Source organism: Dipodomys merriami, unplaced genomic scaffold, assembly GCF_024711535.1.
Source record: "Dipodomys merriami isolate MVZ:Mamm:240054 unplaced genomic scaffold, mDipMer1.0.p SCAF_8, whole genome shotgun sequence".
In the NCBI taxonomy this organism is placed as follows: Eukaryota; Metazoa; Chordata; class Mammalia; order Rodentia; family Heteromyidae; genus Dipodomys; species Dipodomys merriami.
Window position 1 is genome coordinate 29,794,126 of NW_027206401.1, and position 20,829 is coordinate 29,814,954.

The 20,829-nt window shown below is 33.3% G+C and overlaps 1 protein-coding gene across 2 annotated transcripts in view; it reads right to left on the minus strand.

Annotated features, from left to right (window-relative positions):
* The window catches only part of Nkain2 (sodium/potassium transporting ATPase interacting 2), an 877,560-nt gene that overhangs the window by 410,115 nt on the left and 446,616 nt on the right, over positions 1 to 20,829 (minus strand). For both annotated transcript variants that reach the window (XR_011369284.1, XM_070010131.1), the window contains exon 3: positions 11,133 to 11,213. Coding sequence is in view for 1 of the 2 variants with exons in the window: in XM_070010131.1 (XP_069866232.1) it covers positions 11,133 to 11,213 (81 nt within the window). In the remaining variant the exon portion in view is untranslated. The remainder of the gene's footprint in view (positions 1 to 11,132; positions 11,214 to 20,829) is intronic.

Here is a 20,829-nt window from a genome sequence, read left to right on the forward strand (position 1 = left end):
CCAAAAACATGGTCAAATAATGATCTGGATTATAAGATACTTAGGCATATTAAACTCAAACCAATTTTCTCAATTCCGATTAATTTGACATAATTTTTCCAATAGAGCTTTTTGTGGGACCAATAAATTTCTCCTCGTTTCTAAATATGTTACTATTTTGTTCCTCTGTTCTTTTTCAATTATTTATCTTCAAAATCCTTATTTCCATAATTTGGGGATGATATCCTAGGCTTTGTATCATTTGCATTTTAGCTTGACTAAAGTGGTCTTCCTAACAGGATCACATCACTTACAACTCTGGATAGAAAATTTGATCTTACCCAACCCTCAGAATACTCATTCAGAAATAGCATGCTTAATACTAAACAAGTGACCTCAACATAAAAAATGTTATAACATTTATAAATCTGATCTACAGTGTGTTTCACCTGTAAAGGTGCTACAGTTTTCATTCACATTACACAATGAAGGCAGTCACAGATGAAGAAAACTCACCTCTCTGGGCTTTAGGAATGTATAATGCCCCACTCTCCTCATTATTTCATGAGAAATTAATAGTTTATATTGTCTCGTACTATACCTTTCCCATCCACTATTCATATTACTTAATATTCTGCTCCCTTTGTTTTCAAAATGCTGCTGCTAGCTTTATATGTCCTCAGGGATAACTAAAAGAGAGGAAAAAGATACCCAGCAGCACTAATTATTTGGCTATTTGGCAATATTAAATTCAGGCTTTTATTTATTTTTTTATGAGAACTACGAAACAGGAAACAAAACGACAAGAAGAATTGAACTCATTATACATCACACCATGAGGCCGCAGTTAACTCACTATATAAATGCAATTTTTAAAAAAAACCCTAAGTAGTTGGGGGGTCTGAGTATAGAAACTACTTAATGGATGTGTTGTACTAATAAAATCAGGATGCAAACACTGTAGTCCATCCATTCTGCAGCCTCCTGGCATGAACCTAGTGGGTCCTTGGTACCCCAAGGAGGATCATAGTCCTTGAAAGGGAAAGTATGGCGCAGATCTCTTCAGGAACCATTGCAGATGGTGCCAAAATGTGTGATAATGGTTTCCCTTTCTGCACTAATTAAGCACACCAAATGCATTCTCTCTTGTGATTCATATAAAAGATATGAGCACCTGTCATGAGAGATTTTTCCCTCAGAGTAGGAAAGAAACCGAGTGTCCCCATGGTATCAAATGCAGCCACTTTGCTTCAAAATGCCTACTTTTTACGCTGTGAGAAAGATGACACTTCTCAGAATTCTTCCTAATTACTTCAGTTTTGCATTTTTTTCACCTCTGAGTGTGAAAACCCCAGAGTCCTGCCATTACCATTACACTTCCTCTTCCAGCAGGTTCTATGCACTAATGAAAGATCAAAGAAAAAGGAATTATATTCCACAAATGGCTGTTTATTGCAAATCATCCTCTTTCTTTGACCCTTCTGAGGCCCTTTTCTAATAGCATCACCCTCACACACATTTTTCATTATTAATATATAATCTATAGAGAGGAGGGGGGAAATTAACACTTTAATATGTTGAAATGTAAAACAATCTAACTATTTCAAAATTTCTTTGGGTAATTTTTATTTAGAAAACTGAGCTACAGAGGCTTTTTTTCTTGTATGTCTTTGTGTCCAATAACATGGTACTTACTTAACATTGCTCCCTGGTTACATATGGTGCACTGGAGTATTAATCCAAAGTTCAACTGTGTTTTCAATGTAAATTTTAGCACAGGAAAAAATAGAGTAGGCTTGTTACCACATGAAAGGCATGGAGAAATGTCAATATTTTGCTCTTGCTTAGAAATAGCTATAGAGGCTAGAAGCAGAGAAAAAACATTTCATTATTTATTATTCTTCTAGTTGTGTTTTATATAGTTTTCTCTAGTTCAAAAAGCATCCACTGTCCTTGAGTGAATCTACAAGCAAAGACACTGACATTATATCCTCTGAAGCTAATTTGACAACTGCCAATCCAAATTAAATTTACCCATGCATTCAAATATGTGGTGGTTTTGGGGTGCTAGTTTACAGTGAGGGAAATTATGTTGATAAAGTTGCCAAAGACTTTATCATAGAACTGGATATTTTCTGAAGGTAAATTTTGATATCATTTAAGGATAACAATGCACTTAACAGAAGTTAATTATAATCTATACTATTTCAAACTTAAATCATCACGGTTTGGGGATTTTTATTATTCAAAGATTTCTGAATTTAAAGCATGAAATTCAATGTAAATGCTTTCTTAGACTTTAGATGGTTCTAGAAATAGTAGTATAGAAATACGAAAACATAGCTTTGTAAAGAGTGAAAGCCCTATTCTAAATTTTATAGAGTAGCCTTTGGAGACATACAGGGAGGGCAGCATATTTTTGGCAGGTTTTCTTTTTATTTCTAGCAGGGAGTATGCCTGAATATTAATTTCTGTACTTCTGTTTTATCATACTTACATTGAGTTAATGTCTTCCTCTGCTTGAAAGGAATTAGTGTTATTTTTTAGAAAATCAAAAAAGAATGAAATGGTGCTTTATTTTTTCAACTTCCAAAAGAACGCAAAGTCTAAGAAATAATAGCACTGAAATGAAAGCTTTTGATTTATAAGAAAAAATAATAATCATAAGTAAGGTATATGGTGAAGCTGCACAAATTTACTTCTTAGTAATTTATTGGCAACAATAGATCAAACCATTTATGGCCATTACCAGAGAGAGAAAAGGATGCCATCAGAATTTCAGTACTTAACTTGCATATCCCTTTGAATCTATAGCTAATCAGTAGCTGAGACATCTGAGTTAATGTTTTAAGGCTGTCATGTCATAGTGAAATTTTCCAGCCAAACAGCCTTATAGGAGTCAACTCTATTTTAGAGAACAGTCTGCTATTGCATCAAGCTGTTTTGGATATCTGTTCATATTGCTCTCTAGAAGGACTTGTTATCAATATTTAACACACATGTCACCTCTGAATCATTCATTAGAAGTAATGCTTATTCCTGGACAAAGACTTCACTAATGATCATTAGGACTCTTATACAGAAGGTCCTACCTGAAACATTCAAGACATTTTATGCTCCACAAATAAAGAATGAGATTCTTGAAACACACAGCGGAATTTAGAAGTGTTCAGCAATAAGAAAAGACACTAAAAAGAATACCTTATTATTATGAAACAAGATTGTGAAATACTCATTGTGATCTTCTAAATATTTTTAGGATTTTACCAGATCATATGGACTTGAAGTTGTGGCTTTTTTTTCTTTTTTTGTCACATGGTTTTTTAAATTATTATTTTTATTAGTGACTCAGTTTCTTTATTGGATAAAATTTACTTGGATATTGATTTTCTTTCACATTTTGTCTTCCAAATAATTTGTCTATTTCATCCTGGTGCTCAGTACATTGGCTTTAAATTGCTTGTAGTAAAATGTTTTTCTCACATACATTGTTAATTTGCAGAGCCGTTTGCACAATGTGTTTTCATATTATTTTTGTTTTAATCACTCTTGATAAGGTTTTCATATGTGTGTGTGTGTGTGTGTGTGTGTGTGTGTGTGTGTGTGTGTGTGTGTGTGTGTATTGTCAGTCATGGGGCTTGAGCTCTGGGCTTGGACACAGTCCCTCAGCTCTTCAGCTCAAGTCGAGCGCTCTACCGCTTGAACTGCAGCGCCGCTTCCGGTTTTCTAGCGATTTAATGGAGATAAGAATTTCACGGACTTCCCTGCGCCGGCTGGCTTTGACTGTGAATCCTCAGATCTCTGCCTCTTGAGTAGCTAGGATTACAGGAGTGAGCCACCAGCGCCCGTCTAAGGTTTTCATAAATTTTATTAATATTTTTAAAAAAGCAATTCACTTATTGATTTTTTCTGTTTATTAAATTTTATTATTCTCTTAATTATTTCTCTCTCTCTACTTTTAGAATTTCATTGGCTGTTCTTTTACCAAATTCTGGATATGACAATATAAGTCATTGATTTTGAAAAGTATTTCTTTTAGTATCTTCCTTTAAACTTATCTTATGCTCATAATTAGTAATGAATTTGTTATTAGGTTAAAAATAGTACCTCAAGTCCATTTCTTAACCTATTAGGCCCCAAGTTTATTTTTGTACATTTTCTAGACTAATTCTACAGTGGTCAGAGGATACTAGCTGAATGCTTGCCAATATCTTGAGTCTTCTAGTGTTTAATTTTCCCTGTGATTGGGTGTTTTATATGACTGAAATTTCTATTACTGTTTGTTTAGTTATATACAGGCCATTTATTATTTTGTTAATTGTTTTATATAAATGTTCTGTATTTGTACTGATTTATTTTCTGATTTAAAGGCTTAAAAAGGATTGTTAAAATAATCTGTGATTGTGGATTTAGAAAATTTCCCTTTAACACATTTGTCTAATCTGGGGAGAAGGGGAATAACAAAACGCTGAAACAAGGACACAGGATGACCCATTGCAACAATGGCATCCACAGGATAGTATATTGGAAACAATATACTATCAATATACTTTACAAATTCCAGCAGGAGGGTTGGGGTGGGAGGGAGGAGTATGGGAGGTGGGGGATGGAAGAGATAGTGGGAAGGTGTAACAATGATCAACAAGTAATGTACTTATTGCCTTACTCATGTAACTGTAACCCCTCTGTACAGCATCTTTACAATAAATTAAATTTAAAACATTGCCTTTTAATTTTTTAGTTTTATTCATCCTGAATCAATATTAACTTATTCAGGTGACAATGATTTGCACAAGCTTTATTTAGACAGCACAGTGTTGCCCTTTCTATCATTATAACATCTTTCCCTTCATCTTAAGTAATTTTTGCCTTATGCATAATATTTAATAGCAACTTTACCACATCTTTTTTGATTTGGGTTTCCAAAATAAAATTTTATCTACCATTTTCTTAAGACCATTTTAGCAATACTAGAGCTTGAACTCAAGACGTCATGCTTGCTTCACTTACTTGCTCTACCGCTTGAGCTGAGCTTGTAGCCTGGTTTTACTGAATATATTGGGATGGTGTCTTATGGACTTTTCTGACAAAGCAGAATTTACAACACAATCCTCCAGATTTGTCCTCCAGAGTGGCTAGTATTATGGACATGAGCTGCCAGCTCCTAGGTCTTTATCTTTTCATTTAAATCCTTATATTCAAAATATACCTCTTTCAGACTGCCAAAAAATTCATTATGTTTTATTAGTCTTTTTTTTTGTCAGTCCTGGTGCTTGAACACGGAGCCTTGAGGCCGTCCCTGAGTCTCTTTGTGCTCAAGGCTCGCACTCTACCATTTGAACCACAGCTCCGCTTCTGGCTTTTTCTGAGTAGTTTATTGGAGATAGGAGGCCTACAGACTTTTTCGGCCCAATTTGCTTGGAACCACAATCCTTAGATCTCAGTCTACTGAGTAGCAAGGATTAGAGGAATAAGCCATTGGTGCCCGGCATCAATGTCTTTAATTGAAACTTTAGCCATGTATAGAATTCATCAAATGTCCTAAGAGCAAAATTGTCCCTGTCTAATTCTGCCTCCCAAAGAGCTAAGATGACTAACCAGTTTCTCACAAACAAGGTTTTAGAGAGTCAAAGCCTGAATTCCAAGTCTCTTGCCCTATCCAGAAACACCAAATGCCTCCAAGGAGAACCATATTTAAAAGGTCAGTTCATCTCTTTGAAACGTGTATTTTCAGAGAAGGCATTTCCTTAAAAGCTCTCTGTTGTTTTTTGGTGTTATGATGTCTGAAATTAACCACATGTAAATGCATATATTCTGTGTATACTAATACACAACTTTAGATATATGTATACATATATATATATACATACATACACATATACATACATACATGTATAAATATATAAGCAACATATATATTGCTTGCTTCATCTCATGGTTACTATGAAAGACTATTTTTCTTTTTTAAATTGAATTTTTAAGATGAATATTGCGTTATTTCTTCTATAGTAAGGAGTAAACTTAGCAATTGAGATTCCTTGGGGGTAAGGATAAATCTTTTTACATGTTAATACTAAAGTGAAAACAGAATTGACAAGACACTAGCAGTAAGTTGAAAATGTGGGACTTGAACTTGGCAAAAAGATCACAACTGAAGATACAAATGTGCTAGACATGTGTGTCAAAATGCAATCATAAATTATGAGAAGAGATGCCATTGTCAAGCGAAAGAGTATAGACAAATAAAGAGGTTTGAAGAACCTACGTCTTACTTTAGAAGCCTTACAAAGAAGTAGAAGAGTAAAATTAATGAAGTGAGAATTTAACAGGTAAGAAAATAAAGTTTAGTATAATGAATTATTAAGGAAGTAAAGGAGAATATGCTAACCAAAGTATTGTAGAAAACCTAATTTCTAGATTTAGGACAGAATTATATTTACATTTTATAATAGAATATTTTTTATTGTGAAAATACCGTACAGAGGGGTTACAATTACATGGGCAAGGTAATGAGTACATTTCTTATCAAGCATTGTAGCCTCCTCCTTTGTTTCCCCTTCCCATCCCTTCCCATCTCCTGCCCAGCCCCACCACCCCTCGGCCTTCCTGTCCACCCTCTTTTTCTTCCCACCGCCCCCCCTCCCCTCTCCCCCATCCCTGCCCGGAGCCAAAGTTGTAAAGTTCGTTTTTCGGCCTAATGTCTTGTACATCTCATTGTTGCAATGGGTCCACCTATATCCCTATTTAAACAATTTGTTTTTTCCCTTCCCCTCTACAAAGTAAGCCAGGCCCAAAGAAACATACGTCCCATGCTTTCCCTTATTTGCAATAACTTGTATATAACAGTAGAATATTTTACAACACACACGAAACCAAAATCAAGATGGCTTCTTGGAAATTACATTTTTACTAATTTTGTTAGTTATAGTTAATAGTTTCCTTGGAATATATGGATTTCACAACAAGGAAAGCAAAATTCTTTCAAAGGATCAAATATAGTTTCTTGATATTTGTTAATAGTTTTGAATATCATAGGTACTCTTTGTATACTAGTAACTGCATGGTTATGTTCGTTTTTTTAGTTAAAGTAATTATAACTTGTCTTGGCATACCCTCATCTTATGTATAAATTGATACGTGCAAAGATTTCTACAAGAATTGATTTTTTTTTGAGGAGGAAAAAGAAGTTACAAATATTGGATACCTTCCTAAGTAAAGAATTCATTTGTTATAGGAGAAGTAAAACTACATTGTTACAATAGTATATTTTTCTATAGAGCACTCATATTTGGTCTTAACAGTTTGTTCCTGATAGCTGTCAGTGTATGACAGATTTTAACTTATTTCTGTCTCTTACATTCACAAGGGGACAGTTTATTCCCCAAAGGTTACACAGTCCATATTCTCGTGTAGATTTTTTATATAGCAAAATTTTAAAATAATTTCCATCTATATCTCTAAAGCAACTATCAAAATAAAAATGACAAAATTGTATTTTATTTCCTGAAGCATAAATAGCAATTGATATTATTAAGTGCTTTTGGCTTTGTTGAACTAAAGAAGTTTCTAGGGTATAAAGCAACCTGAGAGATAAGAGCCTTTGTCCCTGGTCTCACCAGTTTAAAGAAAAAGAAATGGGACTGCTTCAAGTTTAAAATAATCCATTGTATTGTCCTGAATGTTCTACAAGTTTTGTTTTATTTCTACATTATTAAGTTGTGTTACTAAAGACATTACAAAAAGCAGAAAATGAAATAACAAAATGCTCATTTGAGGGAAATAGACTATAACTTCAAAATGAGTAACATATTTTATCACATCAAAAAATATATCAGATATCCCAAAGACCATGAAGATTTTTGCCTGTGCATTACTACTACAGAGAAAATTGTTTCCCTGGTTCTATTTCAAGATGATGAACTATATGGGTGAATTACTACTTTGTGTTTGTTTTCTTACTAATAGCTGTGTACTTGGAATTAATATCTACTACAGAGTAAATGGCAATGACACATCTCTCTTCTTTTCCAAACAATTCAAGTCATTGAGGTTCAGGATAGTTTCTATTTCTCTCTATTGCATACATGGTAAGAGAATCACAATTGGTAAAAATAGTAATTCAACCAATTAATGACGATTTTATGAGAAATATTATCTAATGGCCACACATATTCAACGCTCTAAGGTAATGGCCATCAAAGTTAGCACATACAAGGGTTAAAGATTAACTTCACCTTGGTTTCCTTAACAGGATATTTATTAAAACATCAACCTGGGAAACATCATTGGATACTTTAAAATTTTACTTTTTATACTAATATCCAAATTCTAATGTTAAAAAAAATCTGGAAATAATTATAATACATTGTATATGTTTCTGTTGCTATCATATTTATCCACATTATTTTGTCAATTTAACTGCAATAAAAATTTTACATACCTGTTTCTTCATTTTATAAAAATTAAAATAATTTTACTTTAACATAAATTATAATAATTAAAATATATTAATTAAAATGTCAATGCTGAAATTTCAAAGAAATTTTAATGAATAAAATATATAAACATATATGTTTACAAAGAAATTTGAAAATAAATTTTGATTGTTTTGATTATTAATACAAACTCATCATTCCACTAATAAGAGTGCATACTGAATCAATTAATGAGTGAAATCTCTAGTTGAGGAATACCTGGCAATTAGTGTACTTAGAAGAAGTAGAAAAGACATTATAAAATGTTATATTTCAATCATAAATAAAATATCCCTTATTATTCTATCATTACATTTCAATATTTGTTATATAGCAATCACGTATTACAAAGTACTTGGTGGAAATAGATATATAGTAATACTTGCACATGGAGGAAGACCTTAGAACTCCATGGTTCTATTTCCCATATTCTTGGCCTTAAACAAACTAACCCATTCAGATTGTGTGCACTCTTTTATTTTTGTTTGTTTGTTTTAGAAAAAACAATGGTCTATATTTTGTAGCCTGAGTATTGTCAGCACTTCCAGCAATTTTCTGCCCATTTCTCAATCACTAAATGTTTTCTGCTGGCCCTGAATTATTAGAAGAATGTGAGGCAGTTGCAGCAATTGAAGAATTCAATGCTATAAACACACCTTTCTCAAAACCTCTGAGAAAGTAAAGGAAGAAAAACACTCAACAGATACTATACAACTTTGCTCTTCATGCATTTTTATTAGGTTATTCCTTAAAAAGAACTATGTTAAACATTCAAATATTTCTCAGAGCCTCACTTTGGTTTATAAAATGGAAAAGAATATGTTATCAACAGCCTCATTGCTAAGGACAATCATCATTTGTTTGTTAACTTTAGAAGAATAGTTAATCCTTTGCAATATGCCTCTCAAATTATAATGCTGTAAAAATGTGCTTTTATATGGTTTCAAAACTCATGTTTAAGGTCTTGTGCTGCCATGCTTTATTTGGAGTGTGAAACAATCAGGTGACTCTGTGAACACAATTACAGAACACTGGTGCAAATAGCTTGGCTCAAATTTATCTGTGTGTGTGTGTGTGTGTGTGTGTGTGTGTGTGTGTGTGTGTGTGTGTGTGTGTGTGTGTGTGTCTGTCTGTCTGTCTGTCTGTCTGTCTGTCTGTATGTCTGTCTATCTGCCTGTGTGTCTGTCTGTCTGACAAACTCTCTGATCTGCTCATTTTATACAGCCAACATCCCTGGACACCAGGTTCATAATTTTAAAGTGGATTCTTTTAAATAGAAAATACCATTAGAAGTCATTGTACTATGGAATTTCATTGAGGAAAGTGATTGATTATGAAGCAACAGAAATATGTACATGGAGAAGCAATGCAAGTCCTCAGGAAGGTGTGGCTGCTTTTCTCTTAGGGAGGCAGATGTGGAGTGTAAAGCAGCAATCTTATCTGTGTGCTTCCAGGAGCTGCCTGAGCAATTTCTTTCCATTGGTTATGCCACCTTCCGGAGAGGACTGCCTGGGATCACAGAGTGTAGAGCATGAAGCCCTGTTAAGAATCACAGAAATACCATCTGCCAGGAAGATTTTGCTGGGTGCAGTGAGGACTTGTATAAATTCATAAACTATGTACCAGAGTGCATTGGTTCTCTTTTATACCATAATGTAACCTTCCTGTATTTTTCATTCTTTATCTTTAAACCAAAATAAGTAAAAATATTTCTACTTGATACAAATTCGTATATTATATTTAAGCAGTCAGTGATCAGTAAATTGTTCTCTTTGTATAACTCCTATATGTGAAATACCATTCTTCTCTTTTCTGTCCTGTCCAAACTAGAAATCTTTAAGCGAAGTTCCAAGGGAACTTTCTTTTTCTAATACCTGAATTTAAAAAAGGTCAACATCTTTGCAGAGATATTCTACTCTAGAAATGAGGTTTTTCTTTTTTAACAATTCCTGACTTTTCAAAGTAAAAGTTTGAAATTCTCTCAATAGTCATGATTTGCAACTACCTTGAATGTATTACTTCTACTACCTTGAATGTATTACTTCTTTTGACTTTTTTGCTGTAAATTATATTCTAATAGACAGATGATGGTAAGTTTTGAGATCTGACTATTATAATGGTGAATGCATATATGTTAAATATAATAACAAAACACAAAACTCCTAGGCACTAAGTAAAGAGGTCTTAGTGAAAACAGTTCTAAGGTATTTTTCTAAATGATTTTAGAGTAATAGGATTATTTCAAGAATTTCTAAAATAACATATCCTTTCTCTAACGATTTTCTCCAGCTTCCAATCTCAACTGTCCTAATTAAAGTGAGCATTCTAGGACATTATGATTTGTATTCATGTAGAAAGTAGAGTAAAAACAAAGGTGAGTGATTTTAAAACATCCTTAAAATTTTTGTCAGAGAGAAAAATTCTATTAAGCTTGTTTTATAAGGGCACACTAAATGATGGCTGTAATGAGGTAATATTTGGCAATAGTTTGGCTTAAAAACACATGAACACATTTTTGGAAACCTCACCAACATATTTTTTTGACAACAGAACAGTAGGCACTTTTCAGTTTCCCATGATGCACAATCCATCAAGGGTCAAAATCAGGATGAATCCCTGACTTGCACAGAGATTTTGTTAACACACTATGAATGATCAAGCAATCAGATCATGAATTACCTTTGAGAGATCTCCGGCCTCCAAATAGAAGCAGGTAATAAACACATTCCATGTAACCCAGAGAATTAGCCAAACAGCATACTGTAAATAAGCAAGAGAGAAATGATATATAATTATTTTGGAGTCAGTAGAGCAAGATTCATGTAGAACTTGAACTTCTGAACATGCAAATCTTAAGAATCATGCAAAATTAAAGATCAGATAATATTTTCTTCTAAGGAACATGATTACATACACTTTACCTCTGCTGATATTTATTTATCTGTTATGGCTGCTTGTAGTATTATAGTACAAACAAACTGGATGATAATATTTAGAGAAAGAAATAATAGCTCCAATTTTTGTTTTAAGCCATAATGATTTTAGATTCTAGTCATGTTAAAATAAAAAGTGGGATGCTCCAAAGGCTTACCAAATATATGAAAAAATGAACATATTTCTGTTCAGTAAAATAGTCTTCACATGTAATAATGTACAACATTTCTCCACGTTATCTGAGGTCATCTTCTAAGTAGACCCTCAGCCTCCATCTGGTCTCATTAGCTTTCTTTCTTTGAAGTCACCTTTTTCTTCCTTCCCTTCACTTTAATCTCCCAGAATCCTCCATAGGAATCACTTGACAATTATTCTCTTTTATATTAGTTTACTTTTTGTTTGTATTATAGAGGGTTTTGCAATTACAGGATTCAGGTAACAAGTGCATTTCCTTTTATACAGTGTCTTCTGTTCCCTCATTATCTCCCAGTCCATTCCTCCTGTCTCCACCCACTTTCATCACTATCCAGTGAGCTCTATTGCTGAACTTTTTCACCCTTTTCCCTCTACTTCTGTGACCTCTCCCCAACCCTTCCCAAGATGAACAATTGAATACAGCATACATAAGGTAAAGAAGACAGAATCATCAACAACTAAAAACTAAAGAAAAAAGTTTTTTGTTTCCATATTGTGGGGTTTGTTTCAGTATGCATATTATTTTATATAAATATGAAGAGCCATTTAGGCATTTCATGTTCGTGTTTCTCTCCTAAGAGTATCTTCTTTTGGTCCAATTGTGTGTGCATATCTACAGTCCTGTGTAATTTATCATATCCTAGTGCATTTTAGATCTAATTTCTGCATATCTTAGAGAACATTCACTGTTCTGACAATTATTCTTAATTTTTTTCTGTTTTCACAGTCGTTACAAAATTTCTTAACAAGCCATACTTCTGTTATTTCCATCAAGAAAAAAAATTATTTGACAACATGCTAAAAAGATACTGAAGATAGGGCAGAGCAAAGTAAAGATAAATTCTCCTTGCTTCAAGTCCAGTGAGGCCAACTAAAACAAACAAACAACAAATGATCAAATTCTTATCCAGGAACCCAAAAAATGATGCAGAGTATAAACTCAAAGTAGGATAATGGGAGAGAAAGCATGGTTTATTTTTGGAAAAAAAGAAGTTCTGGGTGAAATTCCTTCCACGAGAGGTGAATCAAACTGACTTACAGACTTTAACAAAGAAACGAAAGTGAGGTAAAGACTGAGGTGTTGGAATGTTATTGTAGAATACTGTTAACAAAGGAATCAGAAGATATGATTTTTAAGACATGGGACAAGAACGTATAATACCATTTCTCTGCTTAATGCCATGGCTTTTGTTCTTTATATGTTTTTAATACATTTTTAATTGTAAAAATAGTGTACAGAGGGGTTACAGTTTCATGCACAAGGTAATGAGTACATTTCCTATCAAGCATTGTTACCTCCTCCTTTGTTTTTTCCCTACCATCCCTTCCCTCCAACCTCCACAACTACACTCTCCCCCGCCCCCCCCACACCCCGTCTAAATTGTACAGTTTTTATTTCAACATAGTGTCTTGTACATCTCATTGTTACAATGGGTCAACCTGTATCCCTATGTAAGCATTTTGTTTTTTCCCTTCCCTTCCCAAATTAGAGAAGTGTATATACAAGATGCAGGGCACTGACATCAAATACAGTGAAAACAGGGGTTATACCACCGGGGAGGAACAAACAAAGAAACAACAAAAAAAAGCACATGGTACATTTTAAATACATTAGAAGCAATAGCAAGAAAGAAAAATACCACTTGTGTCCCTATCTTTGGGTCATTTTGCTTAACATCATCTTATATTGTCATATGTACACAGCTTTTGAACTTTTCTGCCTGTCCCAGACATACATTAGTTATTGCAAACAGAGAAAACATGGGACCTATGTTTCTTTGGGTTTTTGGATTCTAGAACCTATTATGTTATCTTTTAAATCATGTGTTTAGGTTCCTCTCTCAAATCATCTCAGATTCCTGACACACTGATTACTTGCTATTTTGTGGCCTTAAAAGCTACTTATTACTTCTGTGTGTTTTTGTATATTATTCCCTTGCCTTATTAATTATTCTCTTCTATAGGTACTCTTTTCACCATCTCACTTTTTCCATATTTTTTATTTCAAAGGTCAATGCAAATATTATTTCTGGAGTAACATCCAGTTAGAACTGATTGAGCCTTACTTAGTGTTCCCAGTGTACTGAATTATTGGATTATAAGACTAAACTTCTTATAATCATTCCTTGTAACCCAGAAGTTCTTTTGCTTCCTTTATATATCTTTACATTATTTTCATTGTAATATATATCTTATTACAAACAAGTTAGCTGACAGTTTAGTATAACTCATGACTTACAAAACAATCACCATCTTCAGTACTGTGAATCCTTTCATCAACAGGGAAGGCTACACTAATGCTACCAAGGATAAGCCTGCATTTCAGTATCCAAAGTCAGAGATTTCTCAACTATAGCATTATGTCATTTAGCTTTATCCTTTAACTTTCTCTCATTTAACTTTCTTTTACCTCTTTTACAGTGTCTCCTATCTTGTTTGTGCCATTATTTTTTGTCATTGCATGTCTCCTTTTAGTAGCCAGTATTTATTTGTGATAATTACCATCCAGTGAATTTTGACTGGCTGCCTAAGAATGCCTTTTAATCCTGTATTTCCTTGTAATTTGGCCTCTAATTCTTGATGATACATTGTATTGTTCACACTGTTCTTCAAATTATTCATCATAATTATTTAAAAGTTATGTCTGTACTAACTTTTTCCCACTTGCTCTAGCTAGTAGAGAGGATATAATTGACATTTTGCAGTTTGAGCAAAATTGGACAGGACATGCTACTCAGGAGAGAAGACCTGGAAGGCTAACAATGTATCAAGCTGGCTAAATATCATCTAACTTGAATTTGTATGCTATAAAACTAATATAACCTCATTTTTCTTTGCAAAAATTAGCTTTATATTTTATTTTTCAGATAGATACTTTGAAATATTATCTGAAATTATCTGTACTGAAATATCTGTACTGAAAGACAAATTTCATTGTATGGTATACTGAACATTTTATGAATTCATATCTTAAACAAGTAAAACATTTGAGGTAGTTGGTTGCCAAAGGCTCACATCCATAACCTTAGCTAGTAAGGAGGCTGAGATCCATAGAACTTGGTTTCAGAGCTGGATCAGGTAGAAAAGTATATAACACTGTACCTTCAAAATTACCTACCAACAGACAGTTAGAAGTATGGTTCAAATAGTAGGGTGCCAGCTGAGCAAATAAGCTGAGCAAATGTGAAGTCCTGAGTTTAAACCTTTCTGCTAGAATAAAAGATTAGGGGATCAATTAAACTTCAGTCTCAAAGAAAGGTTTAAAACTGTCGGCTAAAAAGTGTAATTAAACTATCATGCATTTTCTGTTGCATCTATTGCAACAGTGATGAATTCACATTAATTAAATATGATAAAAATTAGCTAATATTGTTAATATGATAGACCAAAATCCTGACACAACTTAGATACATGGTTGCAAAATAGGTAGAGAGTTAGATTAAGAAGTGTACATATAAAAGGATAATCCATATTTTATTGAGAAATAAGAAGTCACACTTTATGGACATCTCCAATATATTGCTATTTTTCTCTCTCTTCTCTCTGTCTCTCTTTTACAATAAAATTTTAAAATAAACTTTTTTCCTTTGAAATACATCTAAATTTTAGCATAGTTTGTCAGGTTTTCATGAAGAAATACACATATATTTTTCAATTATATTGGAATGTTATTAGATTTATAAATTATGTCGAGAAGCTGGGTACTACACAACTGTACATCCAGAAAAAAGTAAAGAAGTCAAGAACTGAAAGCAAACTTTCATATGTTTCTCACTAATTAACAATGGTTATAATAGAGTTTTTCTTATGATGTAATGTATACAGACAATTATGACTAGAAATGGAGATTTTTAGTTTATGGTTTAGCTTTCTAATTTCTTGTTTAATTCTCTTAAAAAGTTATCATATCTAGAAAATGACCATTTAGTAATATTACCATAATGATTATTGGTAAGATGGAAGAGGGAAACACAATTCAATCACTTGTGAAATGATACCATAATTGCTTAATTAGAAAATGATTTGGGTCATGAATCACAGCACATTTATTAAGTGCCAGCTGGATGCATTTGACTACAGCAGATGTTGTAGAGTAACATCACAGGAGCTAACCAAGTTGCTCTACTGCTATGATTTATTGTTGATAGGCCTTCAATGCAAACTTAGAGAAATGTTTTCTGGCATGATTATTTTACTTGGATGCAAAGCTGGTATCTGCTTACAAATATCACTGACAGTGTGCTGCTAATGTAAATGTAATCATGTAATCAGTTCTAATGAACTGTTAAACATTACCAAGAAGCATTCCATTAACAAATGCCATCTTTAAAACAACTCCTTTAAGCAAAAAAGGGTTTATAATTATTAACAATTAGGTGTTCTAGTATTAACAATGAAGACGTGTGAATGGATATAAATGTATGCTTATGAAACAAATGCTCCTAGAAACAATGATTGGAACACAGTCATACATTGTTCAAAGTTAATTATATTTTATCTTAATTTTTCATCTCCAATAGCAACATAGTTTAATCTGTTCAGGTTTTTGCAACTTTTTTACCTATTGTTATGATCAATAGCAAAACTGGCCCAAATAAAGCAAGTTATTTCTAATTTTTGACCACTAAAATTCACAAGCTCTACTACATCAAATTATGCTATAAAGCAAGGCCCATTAAAGAAATCTTTACATGAAAATATACTATTATTACAACTTGCACTGTGGCCAGGCACAACGACTCCGATTAGATTATCAGCCAGACTCTGGTAGAATTCTGATTTTAATCGCAGAGCCTGATGCAGGTTATAGATGAAGGAGCATTTCTGCTTTCTTAGCCTTTATTGGTGTTGGTGCTGATATCATAGGATTGAACTTTTTGCGATTCTATGTTTGAAGAGGCATTTTAAAGATTGCATGATTTCACTTCAAAGTATAAGCAGAAACCAAGGGTGAATAAAATCCTAATATTTAATGCACATTCTAGGAAACAAAGGAAATTGAGACAAGGGATTGGGTCAGGTGGGATGGGGAAGAATAAGAAAGAAGATATTGGTCAAGATACATTGTACTTGTAACCTGACATGTTGAATGGCAACCCTTTTGCAAAACTACTTTAAGATAACAAAAATAGAATTTAAAAGTATGATTTTTGTTTTATCAAAATTAAAGGGATTTATTATTGTAAAAAAATATTTGAGAAATTCTTAATATCTGAAAGGGGAAACAGAGAAAATATCTCCCTTTTGTGTGGTTCTGAGGTTTGAATTTAAGAACTTGGATTTACTAGGCAGACACATTACCAATTGAGCTACTCCTGCTCCTTTTTATTACTTTGGTTGTGTTTTAGTTATAGGCTTGTATTTTGACCTAGGAATGGCCTATGTCTACTGTATATCTGGGATAAAAGGCATATGCCACTATGCCCAATTAGTTCTTGGAGATGAAATTTCAAGTGAGATCTTCTTGATCACCTCCTGCCACGTTTCTGGGCTTAGAGGCATAAGCCACTACTCCCTGCTCAAGGAAATAACTTACTTTGGAAAATGCATCACTATCATTTTAACCTTGTATTTCCATGTTTTCTATGAATATAGGTCTAAATCATGCATGTCTACATAAAATTGAAATCTTCTCTTACTGGATGTCTTTACTTGGTGAAAAAGTCTCATTGAATATTCCACAATACACAGGATTGTTTAATTGTGCACTGTGACTTGTGACACTAACTCTGTATTTATGTTTATATGCTTTTCTGTTTGCTATCTGTCAATTTCTTCAAATCTGGATTTTGCTTAAAACTAGTTTAGTTTGGCATATGAATTCTTTTGGAAATAACACTTGAATGTATACTTAAGCATTCTTAACAAGTATACTTGTTAAGACAGACTATAAATGTGAGGTTTATTCAACGGGCATTATTTTAATGAACACATAAATGTAGCTGTTAAGTTTTATGCAACTCCAAATAAAAACAATATCCCAAAGGTATCCTATTCTTCCTGTGTAAGAAGTGGAAAATTATTCCACTTGATTAAAAAAATAAGAATACTCAGTGAGCACCAAGTCACTTTTGTATGACCATTTGCTTATCATTTATAAATTTTGCACCATGAAATTCCAAGTACGAAAGCTGAGAACATTCTACTAAAAGGATTGAGATTCCTAAAAATAACAAAGCAAGCTGCAGAAGCATATTCTAAATAATGTATTACATAGGCTTGAGATTTGCAAGGTTATTAAGATAAATAATAGTGAATAAATGCCAAACTTTCTTTTTTTTTGGGGGGGGGGAGTCCTGGTCGTGGGACCTGAACTCTGGGCCTGGGCGCTGTCCCTCAGCAATTCAGCTCAGGGCTAGTGCTCTACAACTTGAGCCACAGCACCACTTCTGGCTTTTTTCTTTTTGCTTATGTGGTGCTAAGGAATCAAACCCAGGACCTCATGCATGCAAGGCGCTCTACCACTGAGCCACCTTCCCAGAGCCCAAGCTTTCTTTTAAAAGCAGGAAGCTGTACAATGTAAGAGTCATATTTGTTAACTAATACTGATGTATTTGCATGAAAAGGTGTTAAGACCTAGATATGTGATAATGATGAGTGATGAAAAAAATCTCCTTAAATGGTGGAAAGGCAACTTCTACTTTGCAGCTAGCAATGGGTCCTTAGAAATAACAGTAGAATATAACCATTGTTTCTTGAGTTTAAAGCAAATAATGTAGAAGTCTTATATATGGATCTCTTTGGTTTTTAAAATCCCAATTTAAATATTCAAGGGTGGTTTACATTTGTTTATTATTTTAATTTTTAGTAGGTTTACAAAGAAGATACCACTCAACAAAGCAGTTTATAAATGCATGCATGTTCATCAACATTACCCTTTCAACATTCTCACCCAAAGAGTGGTTCTCATTATGTTAAAAAAAATAAATTGGAAGCCTGGGGTGCTCACACCTACAGGCTCACACCTGTAATCCTAGCTACTCAGGAGGCTTAAGATCTGAGGATTACTGTTCATAGCCAGCGTGCTCACACCTACAGGCTCACACCTGTAATCCTAGCTACTCAGGAGGCTTAAGATCTGAGGATTACTGTTCATAGCCAGCCTGGGCAGGAACATATCTCCAATAAACCACCAGAGAACCAGAAGTGGTGCTGTGACTCAAGTGGTAGAGTGCTAGCCTTGAGCTGAAGAGCTGAGGGTCAGCACCCAGGCCCACAGTTCAAGCCCCATGTCAGAAAAAGAAAAAAGGATTAATCAAAATTAACTACAAGTAATAAAACTGCTTCTGATTCTGATTATGCAGTTATATTATGATTACAATCAAAATACATTCTAATTAAATTAAAACTCAGATGATGTGAATCTGAAGATTTTTACCTCATAGAATTAACACAAGCTTTTATTCTATTTATTGCTTGAATGTCTTTTGCACCACATAGATTAAGAAATGGCCTTCTCCAATACATTCAAATCCAACTCTCTAGGACCTCAGAAGGTTATATTATATACCAAAAATAAAGATAAAAGGCCTTTTCTGATGTGATTTTTAACTAGAATTACCTTGGATAATTTTGTTGGTCTAATAAAATCATATGTCCCCATATAGGAGAAAGGCAGTTAGGATATTCCACACAAACTACATGATGTGAAGAAAGCCCAGAGAGAATTAAAGTACAAGTTACAGCTGGACTGTTATGTCCACACAATATGAAATAAGTCCTACATCTGCCAGATGCTGGAAGAAGCAAAGATTCACTTTTGACTCTGGATATAGTATGTGACCTGATGTTTGGTTCACTGATACCAATTTCAGACTTCAAGAGTTCAAAAGAATACTTTTGTTGTTGTTTTAGGCTAGAAAGTTTGTGGTAATTTGTCACAAAAGCCATAGAAAACAAACACATACATCCAAATTTTCTCTTATAACAACCATCTGTTATGGTAAAATAATACTAGAGAGCATAAATTCCTAAATACTTGTAGAAAAGATAGCTAATTTTCAAATTGAGAGATATACTTATTGGTGGCAATTCTATTGCCATTTTAAAATAAGTCCATTGCTAGCATGTGAATAGCACAGCAAGGGAAATTTATTTTTTTAGTCATGTATCTGCTTTAATTACTGAGACAGTCTATGTTAGCAAAGATGTACATACTCTGGTTTTATGAAGAATCTCAAGAAATTCTTTTTGTTTTCCAAATTCCAAGTCTATAAGCCTGTTCTCTTAATATGTTATAGTGTGTTGAATATATAGCATAAATTAGACTATTTCCAGACTTGCAAAACATGTCCAAATAATTACAAATGTTGAACATAAATGTTTCCATATTACAAATGCTAAGAATATTAGGATGAGAAAGTCTTTGAATGAGTCAAAAGTAGAATGCTATTGACATTTTCAAAATGTATGAAATATGGTTTAGTAAGTTCTAGTAGGTATTGATATCTGTAAACACTGGAATGAATAAGCATAGTTTGTTTTGGAACAAGAAAAATCACGGGCCTCTTCCTTCACAAATGCTTTGATTTCACTTCAGTTGTCCTATTCTTTAGCCTTAAGGCTGAATTCACAGTAATTTTAACACTCAGGTAAACAACCTCACAAATTATGTGGATTATATTAATTGAAAGACCTGATGAAACTTTCATTATAATCTTAATGATTCTACTTATTTTTCTTAGTTTTAAAAACATTCAAGAACACATACAGATAAAAAACAAGGTGAGTGGGTCAATCTGACTAAGGCACTAGGCATGTATCTATAAATTAGAATGGTGAAAACAATTTGAAGCATTAACATACACTTAACAAATGAATGACAGAAACTATAAAACATAATTTAGCAGTTTCTTAACTTCATTTATTTTTTATTGCTTATGCTGATTCTGTTAGGGAGAATGGCAGTAACATGGAATGGTAAAGAGGATATTATTACAAATGTCTGAGTTTGGGGAATTTGTTGCAGTCATGTTGTGAAGCTTAATACTGATACTTTCTAGTTCATATGAAAAGTCTTATAATAATTCAAGAAATTTATACAAGGGTCAAGTGCTATGAATATCCTGTATATGGAGAAAACTAAGAAGACTGGAATAGAATGCTTCAATGTGTCTTTTGATTTTAATTTTAAAGCTGGAAGCTAAATTGTGTATTAAGTTTAGTTAACTAATGAATGTATAATTTCACAGTTACATCTTGGGGATGAAAACACTTAACTTCTACTTTCTTTGGATTTTTGAAGACT